The sequence below is a fragment of the Lagopus muta genome, chromosome 5 (assembly GCF_023343835.1).
Source record: "Lagopus muta isolate bLagMut1 chromosome 5, bLagMut1 primary, whole genome shotgun sequence".
NCBI classification, from domain to species: domain Eukaryota; kingdom Metazoa; phylum Chordata; class Aves; order Galliformes; family Phasianidae; genus Lagopus; species Lagopus muta.
This window is the reverse complement of record NC_064437.1, coordinates 51,600,159-51,618,716: the sequence shown is the minus strand read 5'-3', so window position 1 is coordinate 51,618,716 and position 18,558 is coordinate 51,600,159. Positions and strand designations below refer to the sequence as shown.

Below are 18,558 nucleotides of genomic sequence, written 5' to 3'. Positions count from 1 at the left end.
AGAATACACTATCATAATGCTATTGCATTCTTATCTCATAACTAACAGAAAATTTTTTCAGCATAAATGATATAAATAACACATACCTTGTTGATAGCTTATCATTAGAATGCAAACAGTGCATTGGAAATCTAGTTTTCACTCACCAGCCTACTTATTAACAATAATTTGTTGATAAATATGTTGCTCTCTCAAAATTACTGCAGCAATAGCAAACAGGACAATTTCAGCGGTGTAACACCCCTATACCCTGGTGCAGTGCCATAACATAATGGAAATTACAGAGGTAATGACAGGTTAACAAAGGTCTGGGCTACAGCAAACAAGGAGAAGCCCAAATGCAACAACCGTATACACAGAAACAAAGAAAGAAAATCTACTTACCTTTAGAAGGCCTCAAGTAAACAGAAATCTCCAGCAACATACCCTCACCTCCACTGCCAATCTTTAAATGAAGTCTGGGAAGGGGTGGATCCTGGCTCCACTCCTTCCCGTCACTCATATACATTGCATGCACCTGAGGCCCCCTGGGTTGGCTCCACTTTCCCACCAGGTGCTCAATCACTGCTTCAAGCCATGATTCAGCATTTCTGCTACACCTGGGACAGAGCTCTACTACGTAGAGAAGGTTGAAGTACCCAAGTCCATACTGCAGGCATTGTAAAATCCACTAGTGTTCAGAAATGAAAAACTTCATAAAATTATCACCTGTATGTATTATTTCTAAAATACCCAGCTAGAAACTATCTTTAATCCTCCCAAAATGTTTATACTGTAATTTCCTCAGTGTAGTAACCTTCTTGTTCATTATTAGAACAAGATGGGTTGATAGTTGGATTGAATGATCTTAGAGGTTCTTTTCCAGCCTTAATGATTCCATGATACTATTCTATGAACATCAAATAATGAAAAATGATAAATGTTTATAAATAAGACTATTATGTGCAGTATAATTAATAATCAAATTTATATACATGTCTTTTTAGATGTAGATTTCTATTTCATTTTTATTCTTCTCTAACTTCTTCTTCCGTTCTGTCTCCAGATTTCAAATCCAAACAGATGACCAACAAAACTAGTTTGTGAGATTTTTTTCTGTTTCTGAGATTTTTCTGAGTAATTTAGAGATACACCAACTATTTTCCCTGGCTGTATGCACTACAGACCAGTGCAGGAGAGAAGCCGTTTAAAAACTATTGTTCCTTGAGCACCTTCCAGGTACCAAAGACATTATGATACGTATGAGCAGTATCAGCACTATTCAAAGGTAACCTTATTTTCAGGCACTCCTTTAGGGCAAGCTTTTGCCTGTGCAATTATATAGAGTGATTTTTTGTCAGCAGAGAGGCAAGCATATTTAGGCCATTAACAGCGTATACGTGAACTCCGACTGGTGCTTAAGGAGACCGGAAGGAAGGACTGCTGGGCTGCTAAGGAGCCCATGCCACTGTGGCTTCAGTTCCACAGTGACACTTAGAGCCAAGGGAAAGCTGTCCAGCTGTGAACGTCTCCATTGCAGTCACTTGTTAGTTGAGGTTGGAGAAGGTTAAGATTTGCAGACCAAGCGGCAGCACTGCTCTTCAGAGGCACTTTTCTTCCCCAAGCTTTCAGATGGCTTGAGCACGGGTCACTACCTCCAAGGCAATCAGGCTTCCAGCACTTTCAGTTTAACATGAAATAATTTGTCTGAAGGAGCAAGTTTTGTTTCTGTGCATATGGAACAGATGATGGTAAAACGGAAAAGCAGAAGTGCAGCTTTTCACATAGTGAGTTTGTCCCCAGGGAAATAATACACATGTTCTCCACAGGTGCTAAAATAAGTTTGCTCAGAAGCCTCTTCATGAGAAAATCCTACTGAATTTACTGATTTCATAATTTTGCCTACCCCATAGTACATGTCTGTTTCCTCCATTGAGCTTAAAGACAAATCCAAATCCAATCAATTAAACTTGTAGTTTCGTTTTCAAATGCATACTCTGCTATTGTAATTATTTGATCAACTTCAGTATTTACTAGCTAAAGCAATAACAAACTTAAGCTTTAATTCTGGGGCTGTTGCTAAGAATCTTTCAAAATAAACACTATGGCATTGAGCTATTTGACCCACAGCAATGAAATTACAACTTATTAAAATGAATATTACTTAAAAATTATTGGAGCAGAAGTGTGCTTTCCTCTCATCTGCTAAGACAGAACTGTCTGTTAGTATTTTTCCTGCATAAGAAGTAGCATTCTCTAATTTAAAACATTTATCTGCGGTCTGAAAGTAGAACAAGAAATCATTCAAATTGTCTAGATAGCAAGAGCCTGAGAGCAGTGCTTGGAAAAAAAGAGAGATGTATTATTTTAAGCATGAAGCAGCAGTGTGCTCAACTGATTATAGCAATCAGAACGTAATAAATACATAGAAAGTCATGAGAAATCATGTTCCATAAACTCATGGTTTCCAAACACCAGCCATAGGACGCTAAGCAGTAAGTTAAGTAGGCAGTGCATCAACTGAAATAGAAATCAAGGGGAAACAAAACTATGTCTAAAGTGGCACCGTTTTAGACAAAAGGGTTTGAGTAGTTTTGGCACAGAATCAAGTACCACAAATTTGCATTCAGACCCAGATGATCAAGCACAAAACCCACCCAGGCAGCACGTGACAGTCAAGTGCTAAAGGCATTATTTCCCCTTCTCTCTCCATCCCCACTGCTTGCTGCTGGCAAAACTTGCTAAGGATATTCTGAAAGCAGAAGAGACCAAATATGTAAAGAATTCTTTAAAATAGCAAGCCCAAAGCACTGCTACAGATTTCAGCTCAGGATCAGGTTTTGTGAACCTGGATTATTTTCCAATTCAGACAGAAGTGGGAGCAACCTGGGCTATTCTCACTAACTTCCACAGCCTTTAAAAAAAGACCTGTAGTAGTTATTTTCCGACTTTCACATGAGCACAAACTGATTGAGATGACTGAGCCAAATTCCTTCCTCTGACTGTCCACATTTACATTCACATTACACTGTTTCAATGATTGGCTCTTTAACGCTGCATATTTAATCCATCTGAAGAATTCTTTCCTACAAAGAGCAGTTACCGTCTTGACTTCCGTGTATCTTTGAGAATACTGTTCGGCACAATCTTCTTTATTAATGTTGGAGACAAGATTTTACTAATTGAGAAGGGGTTAAGAGATGGGTTTTCAAACAAGACTGAGAGAAAAAGTGAGTCTCAAATGGCCATGTTACAAATAAAATTGAAACTCAGTTATCAAACTGGTTTCTTACTTCAAATTGGGTTTCTCAGCTATTTAATATACACTGAAAGCACTAGACTGTATCTGCGAGCATTAATATAATTTGTAAAAAATATTGTCCTCTTGAAATAGTCATGCATATCTTTTTGAGATTCTCTGGTGCATCACTGTCTTCTTAAAGCATTAAAAACAAACATTAAGAAGATTTTCTTCAAATTTATATCTAAAATCAATCTATTTGCAGTTATTTTTATTCACATTCCAATTGCTATTTTTTATGCTACATGCAACAGTTTACAGTACTCAGCTTGTTCTTTTAACAATGTGAAATCATAGATGTACAGAAATGGCAGCTTACAGCTAAGGGATTTTATCTATATACTGGCTTGGATTTCTTGTGCTATCTCTGCAGCCTAATTGCCCACCTGTCCTGTGTGCCACAGCTCCTGCAGGGGACACATTCCTAGGGTTTCTCATCACACAGACAAAGCTATGGGTAGATGCTGTTGCATCACTGAGCTTCATCCCATTATGTGCAGGCAGGATGTGGCTTCAGTGGTGGACCAATGTCAGGAACTCAAACAGGCTCCTGGGTTCCCTAGGATAAACATAGTCATAATCTGTAATCTGCACAGAGACAATGATTAGAATGGTCTCCCTAAAAAGATGTTATCATCAAAATTTGAAAGTTTAAAAGGAAGAAATGTACAGCTAATATTTTATATACTGTTTATTAATATATCAGCAACTTCAGCAGGAATCCCTGAGAAAACCAAAGTCATCATAAAAATCATATACTGGAGGGAATTGAACTAGACAGCATTAACTTCAGTGGAAATCAGAAAAAGCAGCCATCAATGGAATCAGTCAGAAACCTCCAGCCAAGAAAACTATCAGCATTGTCAGTGATAACAATCACACTCTGGCTTTTGCCTAATGGTTTCCCCGTAATGATTAGCTATGGATGAATGTATTTGTTCTGATCTAGGAACACCACTTCCCAAAGACTTGAATGCTTCAGACAAGTCTTTCGATCTCTTGTCTCTGCTATAGGAGTCTTCTGTCTACTCAGGGAAGCAAATTCAAGCCACAGATAATCTTAACAATCACAGAATCATAGACTACCCCAGGTAAGAAAGGGCCCAAAAGAATCAAACTGGTTTCAGCTCCTAGCTCCACACAGGACCACCCAAAATTCAAACCTTGCATCTGAGAGCATTGTCCAAGTGAATCTTGAGCTCCAGCAGCTCAGGACTATGTCCATTTCCCTGGGGAGGCTATTCCAGTGGCCAACTGCTCACTTGGTGAAAAATTTCCAGCCTGGCCCTTGCCTGACACAGCTCCATGCCATTCCCTTCCTATCACTTGGCAGAGAGCAGAGCTCAGTGCTGCCCCTCCACTCCCCGTGAGGAGCTGTAGGTCACCGTGGGACCTCCCCTCAGCCTCTCCTGCTCTGGGCTGAACAAACCAAGGGGACTCAGCTGCTCCTCATACACCTTGCCCTCCAGACCCTTCACCATCTTTGTAGCCCTCCTTTGGATGCTATCTAACAGTGCTATGTCTGTTTTATTGTGGTGCCTAAAACTGTACACACCACTGGAGGTACTCAAATACAATAGGGCACATAAAGCTGGAGCCCAGTGTAAACAGGAAATATCAGACCATTTACAAATTTTGACCAAATGAAGATACAGTACTCATAGTTCCAAAGTCCATTGCACCAACTCTGCATTTGACTATATTTCATTATCTCATGGGTCTTAAAAAGAAAGCAGAGCATTCCACCAGTGAGGCAGCATGTTCAAGGAATGAGCAGGGGGAAACAAACAGCAGAAAATAGCACAAAAACTGTAAAAGATAAAGAAGTTGGTCTTTGAAATCTTCTCATTTTAGAGCATAAGAGGAGAAGTACACAGTCATATTGTGAGAGGATGAAAGAGACAAACCCAGACTAAGCCACAACATTTGCAGTGATGAGGAAATGATGTTGCAACAGGCAGTAGCATTTAGATAATCTGCCCCAGCATTAGGAAGGTTTTCCCCAAAGTTTCAATGGCATTTTGAGCATCAAAAATAAAAAATTATGCATGTTCTCTGAGCCATCTCACCGTGGGAATATACTAGCAAATCTTACATTACCTGTGTTGAGAAATGGAGCTCAGAATTCACCCTATACATTTGCAGTCACACACAGGAAAATGAAGATACTTCTAACTACCTAACCACAAAAAAATGGCAGATCCATGTGAATGCAGGTTCTTAAAATATTAAAACACCATTGAGCTGAAGAGCCTGAGGTGGCTGTGCCACCCTACTGTCCTCATTGGCCCCATATATGCCAAGAAGCATGGAAGTGGCACAGGCATCCCCCAAAACAAATTGCCGTCTGCCACAACCAGCAATCATGGCTGGTGAGGAGAGTTTCATGTTAACCACCATTATGGCCAAGATGCCACTCACGCGGTAAAAGAAATTCCAGTTCCTCTTTGGCATTCTCCAAATGAGCATTTTGGCTCAGAGAGGTACAGTTGCTGGGGTTACAATTACAAAAATAGCATGACTTCAGGCCTTGCAGGTTCCTGGAGCCAAGGTGAGACTGATCCTTCCTGCCTGTTTCAAGGTGACAAGCAACCTTGAAGAAGGGAAGAGCTGTCCTGTCCCCATGGTCTGCAGAGAAGATTGGTTCTGTAAGGACTATATAGAAACCTCCACAACCAAAAAAAAAGCACAGTCAATCCCAGTATGAGCCAGAAGTCTGGACTTTGAAACCGTCAGCTGAGCAAAAAAAAGAAGCCTATGGCTGTTTGGAGGAGCTTGGGTGTGTTCTTTATTTAGGATTTTTCTCCAGTGGTTGTCATATCTTGTTCCACCCTGTGAATCCTTCCAGCACTGGGGAAGATGGCCAGGTAGGCTGATCAGGAGGCAGACCAGAAATTTTCTAGTTTCCTAGTGAGGTTACAGAGTTTAAATCCAAAGGTTTTTGACACATACATATATATAAATTGGGGAAGATGAGGAATTTCACTGTAGCTAGAAAGGCTTCCTTTGACATTTAGGGGTGGGTAACTTCCTTCTCTTAGTTTCAGGACTTAACTTGCACGTAGCTCTTGCTTAGTTTCCCAGGAAAAGCATATTCCAAGATTGCCAGGAGAAACTGCTTTCTCTCAGTTGCCATGGGTTTGAAATAACTATGTGGTAACATATGTGCTTTCTCAGGAGAAAGAGGGTAATTTATTCTTTGTCTATGTTCTGCATGAGCAAAGAGGCAGCCTGGACCACATGGCCTGGTACTACAGGCTTCTGCTAAATGTAGGGCAGGACTCTTCTACCCAAGAATGCGTCAGTACATCTTGGTGGGAGTGGATATAAAAGGAAATAAGATGTGCCCTGAGTGAGTTATTCAGAGGGACATGCCCTAGGAGACTAGTAGGAAATAATAACTAGTTATCTGTTTTGTTTTTTATTGCTGTTAGGCTTTGCTGTGAGCTCTTTGCAGATATCAAAGTGAAGCAGGGCTGTGTGTTGGGCCAGGTGGGCATGAAATACACAAGCCAGCTGAGGTACTGACCCTTGGACAGGCCTCATGACAGATGCCACAAAATCTCATGAATAAAAATTGTGCAAAAGGGACTTCCTCGGGAGTAACTTCTTGGCAGCAGTACCATTTTGAACAGCCACACACCCTCCTTCTCCTGCCCTGTGCTGCATCGTGGCAAACATCTGTGCACTGAACCATACCAAAGCACAGAATGCAGCTAAAACCACTCTTTTTGTTACATTTTGCTAGATGATTTGCAGAGGACATCTTCCCTGCTCCATTTCACTGTGCAACTACACAGACGCTTGTGCCAGCAGAAGATAGGGATGAGAGATAAAGGATGAGGGTTGCCCTGGGAGCAGCGCTGCCAAGACAGAAAGGAAATCACTGAGCACTGTAGAGCATTAAAACTAAACCCATGAACTGATGAGTCATAGAAGACTCATAGAAAACGTAGTCAGGAAGAGATGAGGTGAAACCAGTGAACTGAGTGACTGAATGGCAGGGATCCATCAGAAGAAGGACTCCAGTTTGGGATCTCTGTGATAGTCAATTGCTTCATAGGGCCTGCTGAGCAAGCTTATATTTCCATACATGTTTAGATATAGCAGGAAGATTACATAAGCAAAAAGTAATGTGACACTGCAACTGATTTACATCTATTTTTTCACATTGCCAGAGTGCAACCTTGATTTCCAAAACAACATTTAGAGAGTAAAAAGATATCCAGTAATAGCATCCAGTTTGTAACCAGACATAATGTGGGGTGGAATTCCACAGACGTGTAATAAACAATGTTCAATACTATTATGTTACTACTGAAAGCCTATTGAGTTTATAAGATACCCCAAAGAGTAATTTGTTCATTAAGGGCCTAGAGAAGTACCATATGCAAATTTCCAGAGAAACTGTGTTGAGGGCTCGAAGAACAAAGACATCAGCTATGCCAAGATCTAAACAGTACTGCTAGAAAAGACTTACAGCTCACGGCAACAGTCATAGTCACCTGCACCAACCAGGAAAGCACATTTTGTCACTATACCATTCACAAGAAAAAAAAATCAGTTCAATCTAGAGAGGAGAGGAAACACATCCAAGTGAACATCTGGCTCAAGTGTAAGGAGAATCTCCCCAAGAAATACCTCCCAGTGTCACCAAAACATACTGTGGTAACCAGAATATATTAAGGTATTTCAGTGTACATTTAAGAAATACCAAGAATCATAGATAAACGGATAAATAAATAAGTAGGTTTCCTAAGCCTAGACCAGCCTGAGCTTCTAAATAGCCATAGAGAGGCCAAAGATATGGAAAGAAATGACTGGCAACAGTACATAAAGTACAGAATTCAAGAAGTCCATTCATCACAACTTCAGAACAAAGCCTGAACATGACTACCTGCTTACAATGACCCTCAAAAATAAATCAGCTGCCTATAACATCACCTTTAAAGAGGAAAAAATCTCTGAACCAAATCCAGACTAAATCCAGGCTGAGGTATACCAGAGCCTTTAACCACAGATGACCTGCTTACATTTTGGGTGGGAATGGCTTCACTCTGTGCTGCTGGAAGGATCAGGTTTTAATTTAGAATGAGAGAGAAGAAAAATCTCTATTTTCCTGCCAGCGATATCCAAAAGGATGGGAGCCACACAGTGATCTCTAGTTTCGTTGCAACACCTTACGGAAGGGACAAGTCTCCACAGCAGCAAGCAGGGTGCATCTCCACTGGGAAGGGCGGTGAGGAGCAGAGGGAAACCAGGTCCCCGTAGCCCCAGTCCCCGCGCCGGCTGGCCCATCTCCGGAGGAATTCCCACCTGTGCGCGCCGCAAGCCGGGCGGGGGCGGGCCGGGAGGGGCCGGGCCAGGCGCCCCAGCACCGGGTCCGTCCTCTGCGTGCGCCTGCGGCTGGGGCAGGGAGAGGCTTCAATACCCGAAAGCGGCCGCAGTTCGGCCCTGCGTAGGCTCTGCGGGTAGGGAAGTTCTCGCTGTGTTTATTGCGGGACACCGGGAGGAGCGTGGCCAGTGCCCTGAGGGAGCAGTACGGAGCATGGACAAGCTGAACAAGCTCGCTGTGCCGGCCGGGGAAAAATTCAGGTAGGGGTCGGTCTCGGCTCGCTCCCCTCCGAGCGCGGAGGGGCGGTGCGGGGGATCGTGCGGGCACGGGGCGCGGGTTGCCGCGGCCGTCGGGGCTCTGGCGGAGGTCCCGAAGCGGCCCGGGGCGCTGACGACTGCCAGGTGGTATGGGGAAGTGTGGGGGGTAAATACGGCTCCGCGGCGGTTGGTCGGCCGCAGGTTTCAGAGCAACGACGCGTGGTGTCTGCTCCGTCTGTAAGGAGCAAGGAAACGTTTTAAAAGTTTCTGTTTTCAGCGCTTTAAAAAAAAAATAGTTTGTGACTCATTAAGGTGTAGGAACCCGATGGGAATTAGGAAAGTTGGATCATTGCTTAATGGTTTAGTAAGTGTTGTGTGAATTTGACTCTGACAGCTGAGTTCTGTGATGTTTCCTGGTCTTCGAAAGATCTGATAGAATCGGAGGTACTGAAAAACAGGGAAACATCCCAAATGAAGAAGGATGACTTTAAATACAGGATTTGAGAGGGGAAAAAATGCAGAAGCCAATCGTTACTGGAGTATTTTTAGTGTGCTTGCTTTGATGTGCTGGTGGAGCTGGTACATCAAGGCTCTTTCATCATGACTGTTTTCCCGTGTAGTTAAAGAAGTCCTGTTTCAGATTAAGGTCACAGGATTTTTTTCTTTTTTTCCAAAGGAAGAAATACTAAAAAATCTGTTTGTTTGTTTTCTGAAAACAATTCCTATTTAAACACTGAATATTATTTCATAAACCATTTGCAAGTGTCTCTCCTGGAATACTTCATGCAAGCTCAAATATTCCCTTGTAAAGCTACACTTGATGCATTTCTTGCTATGTACCCTCTCCATACTATTGAAATATTGGGCACCGTACTTGTAGAGCCAGGCATACTGAGGAAACAAGAGAGTTACCTTTCTCAATGTTCACAATTTATCACTGATCTAAAATGGTCTAAATGGTGCCGGGGCCCAATACTGGTCTCGTTTAGGTATCTCAAAATAATGAACCATGTGATGGAAAACCTGATGCCATCAAGACAGTTACTGGTATCTAAAGAAATTGAACACCCACTTTCCTCTGTGATAAAACCTTAGGCAGGCTGTATCTTCTGCAACTTTTGCACAAACTTAAAATAAGATTAACAATAGAGTTGCTCCCAAGTACATGGGGGAGGTCCTACATATGAAGGTTACAACAATTCAATTTCCTGGTACGCTAATTTGAAAGCCTTAAACCAGAAAGGTACCACTGTGTCCCTTTGGTATCATCTCCAGGCCAATGTTTTTGTCCTGACTAAAATTTAAAGCTGTAAAATAAGCAAGACAAGGAGGTAGCTCTGCTTTCCTGTATTTTAAGTATTTAAGGCTATTTTTCTATGCTCCTTATGGACAATCAACTGTACTTGTCCAAGGAGCACCAAGTTTCTCCAGCCTGTCAATGTTCTCACTGCACACAGCAGAACTGCACATGTGCTTTAGTTTGAGCATGTTTAAGAGTGTGTCTCTCATTAGGGAAAGACCTGGATATATGGTTACATGACCTTACTACAACATGATGATTTTAATAACTAATGGCAGAAATTTCCTTGAGTACTTATTTGTAGTACAAGTGTAGATGTGTGAATAGAGAAAGAGAGTGGTGTAACACGCCATTGCTTCCTACTGCAAAGCAGCCAAATGCCCCTGCACTACGTGACTTGCAGTTAGCTTCCTATTACAGCCTCCTACCTGCACAGAAGAGGCATAGTGGCTCAGAGTTTGCACTAGATATTACACAAATGAAAGAGTTATGCTAAAAGTCAGCCTTCCCCCACATGCCAAGAAGCAATCATGGAGAGCCATTCCTACAAAGCATAGTTTCAATTGATGTAATTATAGTCCACATCTTTTTCTAAGGACGGCTTTCTTAAAATTTCTGCTTTGTAGAAGCAAAAACTGAAGCAGTGCTGCTGATGAGTCAGTGTCTGAGCTTTTGATGTTTTTTAAGTGTAGACCTGAAAAGCTAGATGTTCTGCTGCTTTGATAATCTCATCTGCTCTCCATGGGTATATCTGATCCTAACAGACAAGGCCTTTTGTTGAATTAGCAAGTATTGTATCAGATCTGAATTCTTAACATACTCAACTCGTGTATCGCAACACCAAAAGTTCTTATGCGTCTCTAACTATCGTGTTGTGGTATGAGTGTTGTTTGCATTTGCAGTTAAGTCACTCAATTAACTTAAATATCAGTTGGACAGGAATGCTGGAACTTCATGGAATTCCAATATTATTTTAATATAGTGTTTGTTGTAAGAGACGCACGGTACTGTACAAGTATTCCCCCATAGTACACTGTATTCTAATGTTTCCAAATAGTCAGACTTGAAGTCTTAGGGCTTGGTTGTTTATCATGAGACAAATTTATGTGGTGCATACAAAGACTTTGTGACTTTGAATGGCTTTCTACTGTGTGGAGTGAAATACACAAGCAATAGCTGTGCTGATGTGGCAGGCTTTAGTGTGCCTTGATTTCAGAAAATAATTTTATGCTTCAGACAAAGCTATACATAAGATACTCACAACTGAGGATGGTAGCTGGCAAAAGTAACATGAAGTTAGCAGTTCAAAGAGTATAGCACTGAACTTGTACTCCTTTGTGGTTCAGGTTCCTTAGACAACGTACCTCTAATTCCTCCTCTTTAAATGATTCCTAGCTGCTACATGCCACTGCTATAACATCTCTTCAGAATTGCTGCATTTTTTTATTATGACCACAAACCTTAATAATGCCCCTTTGCTCTCAACTGCCTTCATTTTCAAAGTTATTTTCAAAGGCATCATTACCATTCCCACTGCAGTGACAGACAAACCATGGCATGAACTGGAAGTGTACCACATGCTTTCACTTGCCCAAGGTTGTACAGCCAACATGGTCTCAATTGCAAACAGAAGATTACTTTTCCAAGAGTACAATTTCATTTCAGATTCAGACTTCAGATGACTTCATGAACTTGCAGTGGATTTCTCCCTCTACAAAGCCCCCCAAAATCACTATTTGAAACCATAACTGACAAATGATTCCCCAAACCCCACTCCCCTGTCAGGCTGGACATACATCAATTTATCTGTAGTTCAAACACAATCCTTTTGTTTCAACAGCTCCTACTAAATAGAGAGTTTAAATCCTAATTCTATCAAAATCAAGAGGGGTTTCCTTAAGGCCCAAATGCTTACTTCAAATTTGAAGGGGTTTATGGTCTTCACTAATTTTCTGCTGATATGGGTAGCTTCACTCTAACTTTTTGGTCTTTCCTTTTCTAGGACATTTATTGGTGCAGTTTGCTCTTGAAAGCATAGTCAGAAAATAATCTCATTTGGGGGTGAAATGATATGAAATCTTAAACTGATACTTTCTATGTATAGCATATTTTATTATGGGGAGTATCTCCTTTTTGAGAAAATAAATTGGAGGTATCAGAATATTAGTTATGTACTGTTAGAAAATATTTTTATTAAATTGGTTCTACTAATTAATCCTTGTTCATAGTGAAAAGGAGGAATTAGAAACTTCATCTTTTTTTCTTGAAGTCAAATTTTACAGTTTATTTCAGAATAAAAGCTCATCAAGCAAATAAACTGCAGTTTCAAGGCAAGTTATGGGATTCTCCCATGATAGAACTGGGCACCTGAGTCCATACCCAGCTCTAATATCTTTTACCCCTTTTAGTTACATAGCCTCCAGAGGAAAGCCTATGCAATCGTGCTCTGCATAGCACTCCAAGGACCACATCAGAACTGTCCTGTGCTAAGAGGTTTCCAGACTGACCCCTCCTACTCATAGCTGTTTCTTCTCAAGTCACAATCCCTCACTTCTCTCCTACATGTTCTGTCTCTTTTAGTACAAGCCCCAGCTGCCTTTAGCCTCAGGTACTCAGCCAGAAATGACCTTGAAACCTCCAGCTGCACTTGTTACCTCCAGCAGCCCTTTGTCTCAGCTCCCATTTTCTCCTAATAGTTTTCTACTGTGGGGTAACTGTCACAGCAGCAGTTCTTGTGGTGCACCTATGTTTTGGCTTAACTGAATGTGAAGTCACAGTGATGGCTGTAGCAGCCCCTGAAGTTGAAATTTCCCAGAATGGAGAAAAAGGAGGACACATTTACTCTGCTGATGAGTGCCAATAAGAGTTCTTTCTATGGGTTTACTAGACCCAGTTTGCCATTGAAAACACAGAGTTGTAATTAAACAAGGAAGCTATGTAATCTCTATTTCCTCTCGCTTTCAGTTAAACAGTTCATGAATCTGTCTCACCTCTGGACTTTGGAATGGAACTAGATATGAAGTGCGCACTTCCCCAGATGCCTCTGTAAAATTCCTTTCTTTCAGCTCCAGTGTGACCTCCCCAGCCAAATGCTCTTGCTGTTTCTTTCTCTCTGCCTTTGCTTCAGCCCTCACTCCATATTTATTGTCCTTACTTCTTAATTTCTTTCTGTACAAGCATTTCATAAGAACAATTTCTTGAAAGCTTTGGCCTTTTTTTCTTCATCACTGTCAGTCTTTCTGACTGTCGTTTTGCATGGACCAGTCTTTGTCAGTCTGCCAAACTACTGGCTTTGAAACCCAAACCAACAGGTAGTGCATTATTTTTATCCAGAACATCCTGCCTATGAAGCTATTCATAGAAGACTGAGTGTGATTGTGGTCTACATATGTTTTAAAAGATAATATAGAATTACAGTAAAAAGTAATACTGAAACCATACAGAAGACTCCTTGTTTAATGCAGGCAGTAATGCAGCAGTAGAATCTAGGTTTGCACTAAGCCTGTTTATGAGATTGGCTGTGCTGATTACCTTTAGTACCATTCTACTATGCTGGCAAAATCGCTGGCCTAGCTTATCCTAGAACTGCCTCACATGTATACACGTCCAAATAAAATTAGTTCTTCTAGGGACATTTTAGTTCTGTCAAAACAACTGTCAACAGTAGCAGAATTTGCTAAAACAACAGTAAGACTCAGATCACATCATCTATGGCCTCTGACTAAGAGTTATTTGGTAAAAGGTAGTCATGAAGATTGGATCTAAATATTTGCTGTTCCTTATTTCAGAAAATGCATGGCCAATTGCCAGCAGAGTAATAAAAAAATTAATTTTCTAAGTCATGGAAAAAAACTAAAATTTTTAAGTAAATTTTACATAATCTTTTTCATCATTAGTTTAAAACTATACCCCATGTAGCTGTGTAGAGGTGTGGATATTAAATCACAATGTGACATTGCATGTACCCAGTTGATATGTTGATATGATGATGTTTTGTGTTATAGAACCTTTCTAAACTTACATACTGCTCACTACATTAGAATGTGATAGTTGCTTATCTTTTGGAAGAATAATATCACAAAAACTCACAAAAAAAAAATCCACACTGTTAAGGCTTGAATCAGCATATGGAAAACAGCATCATCAAAATGGGGGAAAAGCATCCCCACGTTGTTCGAAATTACTGGAAGTACTTCTTTATTTGAAAATAAGTATTGTTTTTAGTGGCTCTCCTTTTTTTTTCTCCTTGGAAGATTCCTCTTTGATCTATTCTGCTATCAGTGTTATCAAATAGTTTTTGGAAGTAAAGCTTTTGTAAGTAAGTAGCTGAAAAGTTAATCAAGAGTAATGGAGTCAAGTTTTAGCTCTGCGTGGTGAACTTAATTTTGGAAGAAAACATTTAACCTGATCAATAGTTCCAATTAATTATATTCAAGATTATAATGGACCATAAAAGGTATAACTGAAACATTTTTAAACATTGTAAGAATTCCAGTGCTTTTGTGCTTTGCTTAAAGGATGAGTATATTCTGGAGTTCCACTATTGCAGGCAGTACCAACCTTTGCACTAAACTTAAAGGGGGGAAAACATAAGGTTTCAATTACTCGTAGAACTGTAACTGAAAAAAAGATGACGCTTGGAGTTCAGATCATCTTACGTCAGCACGATGTAATATTAACTGCAGTGATATTTTTGACACCTAAAAAATTTGAATGTTTCCTATCAGTGTGTTGTATCAGTGTGATTCAGGATTATAGTGTAGCAGGTTACTCTGTGTGGAAAGTTTGTGACCCACTCTATTACATGTATTTCATAGAAATGCTTCAAAACTACTTATTTCATAGGTAAGAATTTGACTACAAGAATCAAAAGTCACTTCTAGCTATCTTCTGCAGATGATTTATAGGTCCCTGATAGTTAGAATAGTATGTATCTTCTCGCTACATCATTTTTTTCTTACACACATCTTACACATTTCTTAAAATGATCATTGCATTAGTGGACTGGTTTTGGTGTTGTATAACAACTTTTACAGTCTAAATACAAGAAAGTACATTACAGTATGATAGATAAACAAACCTCTTCATCATCTCCTTTCTAAAGCAATCATCAGCAGATAAGAATTGGAGAACTGATGGAAAACAATGGCTGAAATTCATAGTAGTTTCTTATTTAGCTCTAGGAACCATCTTAAAATTTTGGTAGAATGCAAAAGGATCATGCACACAATGTAAATTTGCTTTGTAGTAGCCATATTAAACAACTGAAGGGCAAACGAAGGCCAGAAATTCTGATAGTATCTTTATTCCTAATCTGTTAGTACATATATTTTTTTGACAAGTTCATTTTCCAATTATAAGTGAAGATGTGCTATGCTAGTTTATGATCTCAACAGAAACTATATGCTCCGCAGTAAATACTTGAGTAAGAATTAAAATAATGCCTTCTAGATCAATAATAGAAAAGCGTGAATGTGCCTTCATGACATTTAATGCAGGGGAACTGGGCAAAGTGCCCATGAATACAAGTAGGCAGACTAGATGGCTACATGATTCCTTTGTCCCAAAATACAGACACTGGCAAATGTGCAAGAAGTGCAGATGCAGCTAAGTGCCACTGAAAGTGCAGTTATGCAGCCAATCAAATGTAGTCAGACTAACAGGTCCTTTTCTTCCACCTTCTTAATCCCTTGCTTACCCTGGGACTCATCACTCTCATACTGGCACTGGGATACCCAAAGCCATATGATGAGCTGAATCTGATCCTGCTGATACCTAGCTTGGCAAAAGCAAAAAACAATTTAGTGTCTGAGGCCAAAATGAGAGGAGAAGGTCTCTTTCAAATGGTAAGATAGTAAGATAGCGGGTATAACTATAGGGACCAGAATGCCTCTCAGAAATTCTAATAAAATGTGGTCACTTGCATAAAAATAAAATAGATAGATCCATGTGTAACTAATGCACCTGGTGCAGTCATAACTTCTGTTAGTTCCATACCTGTGCCACCCATATCTGTGGATATAATTCTGTTGCTGGTGGAGGAACACTCATCCCGGGTACAGAAGGGTTGATGTTCAGCAGATGTGTCCAAATGTATCTATTTCCCCACACCTTTCTTCTGATCCTAAACAGATGGCTAAATCACTTTGGCTAAAGTGAATTCCAATATTAAAGGCATTCAGTTTAAAAATTTATGATCATCTAACATTGCAGGCACAAAAAAAAGTCTGATTTATCCTATTAAAAAAATTACATGACTTGACCAAAAGTACACAGAGGAAACTGGTTGCCACACTTCAGTTGCTAAGAAGTGAAAGACTGGAAGTCCAAAAAATGTTATGCTTTAGAGAAGAACAATGGAATTCCAGTCTCTTTCCAGCTCAAGCAGTTCTGGAGAGGAAACTGCTTGAAAGGGGACAAATCTTAGAGAACAGTAAAAAGTACAAGGCCATAATGAACAATTCAGAAACCATGCTGAAAGTCCAGCTACAGGCTTTTTCTTCATGCTGAGCAAGCATGAATACAATCAGTCTCAGTATACATCTACCCAGCCTAACTAGCACTTATTTACTTAAAAGCTACTCTTGGAACAAGACTTGGTGATTTACAAATGCAGGGGAGCACTAAGATATCTGGGCATATTTTGACATTAGTATAGGTTAACAGGACACAGTTTAATCCCATATGTAGAAAATCTGCTCTGTTTTGTTTGGTTGTCAGAGCACTATTTGGTAGAGCAAATGCAGTCCTTTATGCTTATAAATGCACTCTACTTTAAGAAGAGTTAAGAGGCTGTTTAGAAAAGCTTCCCTTTCCTCAAGTGCACACCAAGTGCCTTGCCTTCAAAATATTGAGACCATAAAGTTTCCAGTCCGTAGGAAAAACAGCATGTTTTATTCTTTTGCAATCTCTGTACTTTCCAGATTAAAATCAGTAAATTAGAAAATGTATTTCATTATGATGCTGATGAAGACTGCACTCAGGTTATGAAGTCAATTTATTCACGTCAGTGCTTATGTGCCCATGTTAGCAAGACGTCTAAAAAAAATTTAAGTACATAACTAATATTATGAAAGTGGAATTAATGTACAGTCCATGCATACTCAGAACAACATTCAGCCTTGATCTGAAAGGAGAAAGCAGCTCTTCCAAAGTCAGTGCCACTGAAAGGGCTTCCATTGTTTTTGCCCTGTAGATAAATCTGCATATGCCTATAGAGAATCAGGGCTCCTTGTCCATGTCCCAGCAAGGTCTTTTCATTTTGAAGAATTCTCTGTCACCTCAAATTAGTTATGCTGTTTAATTTCATGTTAGCACTAATTGTGTCAAATGTATTATCACAGGATCACCAAGGTTGGAAAAGACCTTCAGAATCATCCTGTCCAGCCATCCACCTCCCACCAGTATCTCCTCATTAAACTATGTCTCTTAGTACAATATGTAAACATTTCTAGTATGCCTCCAGGGACAGTGACCCCATCACCTCTCTAGGCAGCCTGTTCCAATGTCTGACCACTCTCTGACTGGAGAAGAAATTTTTCCTAATATTCAGCCTGAACCTCCCTGGTGCAACTTGAGGCTATTCCTTCTAGTCCTATTGTTGGTTACACAGGAGGAGAGACTGACCTCCGCTTCACCACAACCTCCCTTCAGGTAGTTGTAGAGAGTAATAACGTCTCCCCTGAGACTCCTCTTCTCCAGACTGTACAATCCCAGTTTCCTCAGCTGCTCCTCAGAAGACTTGTGCTCCAGACCCCCTTAATATGCCTTTACATGCTTTGAATTTTCATTTATCCTGTGTTGGTAGTTACTACTGAAAGAGAGATAGGCAGCTTCTTTGTGAAGATTACCTAGAGGGCATGTGAAGATGAAAAGTGTAATCAATATTTAGCCTTTCTGTACCTCTGTGTGTACTGTGTAAACACACACCTGCTCTAATTACTGTTTTTGCCTTTAGTCAAAATAGTGGATAACTGAAAAGTGAGCAGAATAGGATGTTCAGATGTTTTGTCAAGTGGCTTTTTTAAAAAACTGAAGTATTTTTTGCCATTTCCTCATGTGCAATTTATGAACACAGTAGCAGGCAATTGTAGTTTGTGCTTCCTCTCAGATAGATGTCTGTAATTGACCTCTTGCTATAAGCAAGTCTCTCTCAAATTTTCCTTGTAGCTTTGAGATAGCATTAGAGATAAAGATCAAAGGGCCTTCTCTTGATAGCTTGCTGTTGCAGGTTGCCTCCTCTGCCATCATGAAAGGCATTGCAGGGGGTGGGCAATGACAGATGCAGATATGGGGCAATAACACACTGTCCCAGACCAGCAGCAACTGGAGCAGCCTTGTGGTGCCTCATACAGCTATGGCTGTATGCACTGTACACACATCACAG

At 40.3% G+C, this 18,558-nt stretch overlaps 2 protein-coding genes across 6 annotated transcripts in view; one reads left to right on the top strand and one right to left on the bottom strand.

The window, feature by feature from the left end:
* The window catches only part of BLNK (B cell linker), a 93,842-nt gene that overhangs the window by 41,275 nt on the left and 34,009 nt on the right, over positions 1-18,558 (top strand). The window contains exon 1 of one of the 5 annotated variants that reach the window (XM_048945805.1): positions 8,474-8,875. The exons of 3 other annotated variants lie outside the window; for them this stretch is intronic. In XM_048945805.1, the coding sequence (XP_048801762.1) occupies positions 8,829-8,875 (47 nt within the window). In that variant the 5' untranslated portion in view covers positions 8,474-8,828. Of the gene's footprint in view, positions 1-8,473; positions 8,876-18,558 lie in introns of those variants that run through there. One more of the 5 variants, XM_048945804.1, reaches the window with a different exon arrangement.
* The window catches only part of DNTT (DNA nucleotidylexotransferase), a 267,418-nt gene that overhangs the window by 217,980 nt on the left and 30,880 nt on the right, over positions 1-18,558 (bottom strand). The window lies entirely within an intron of this gene.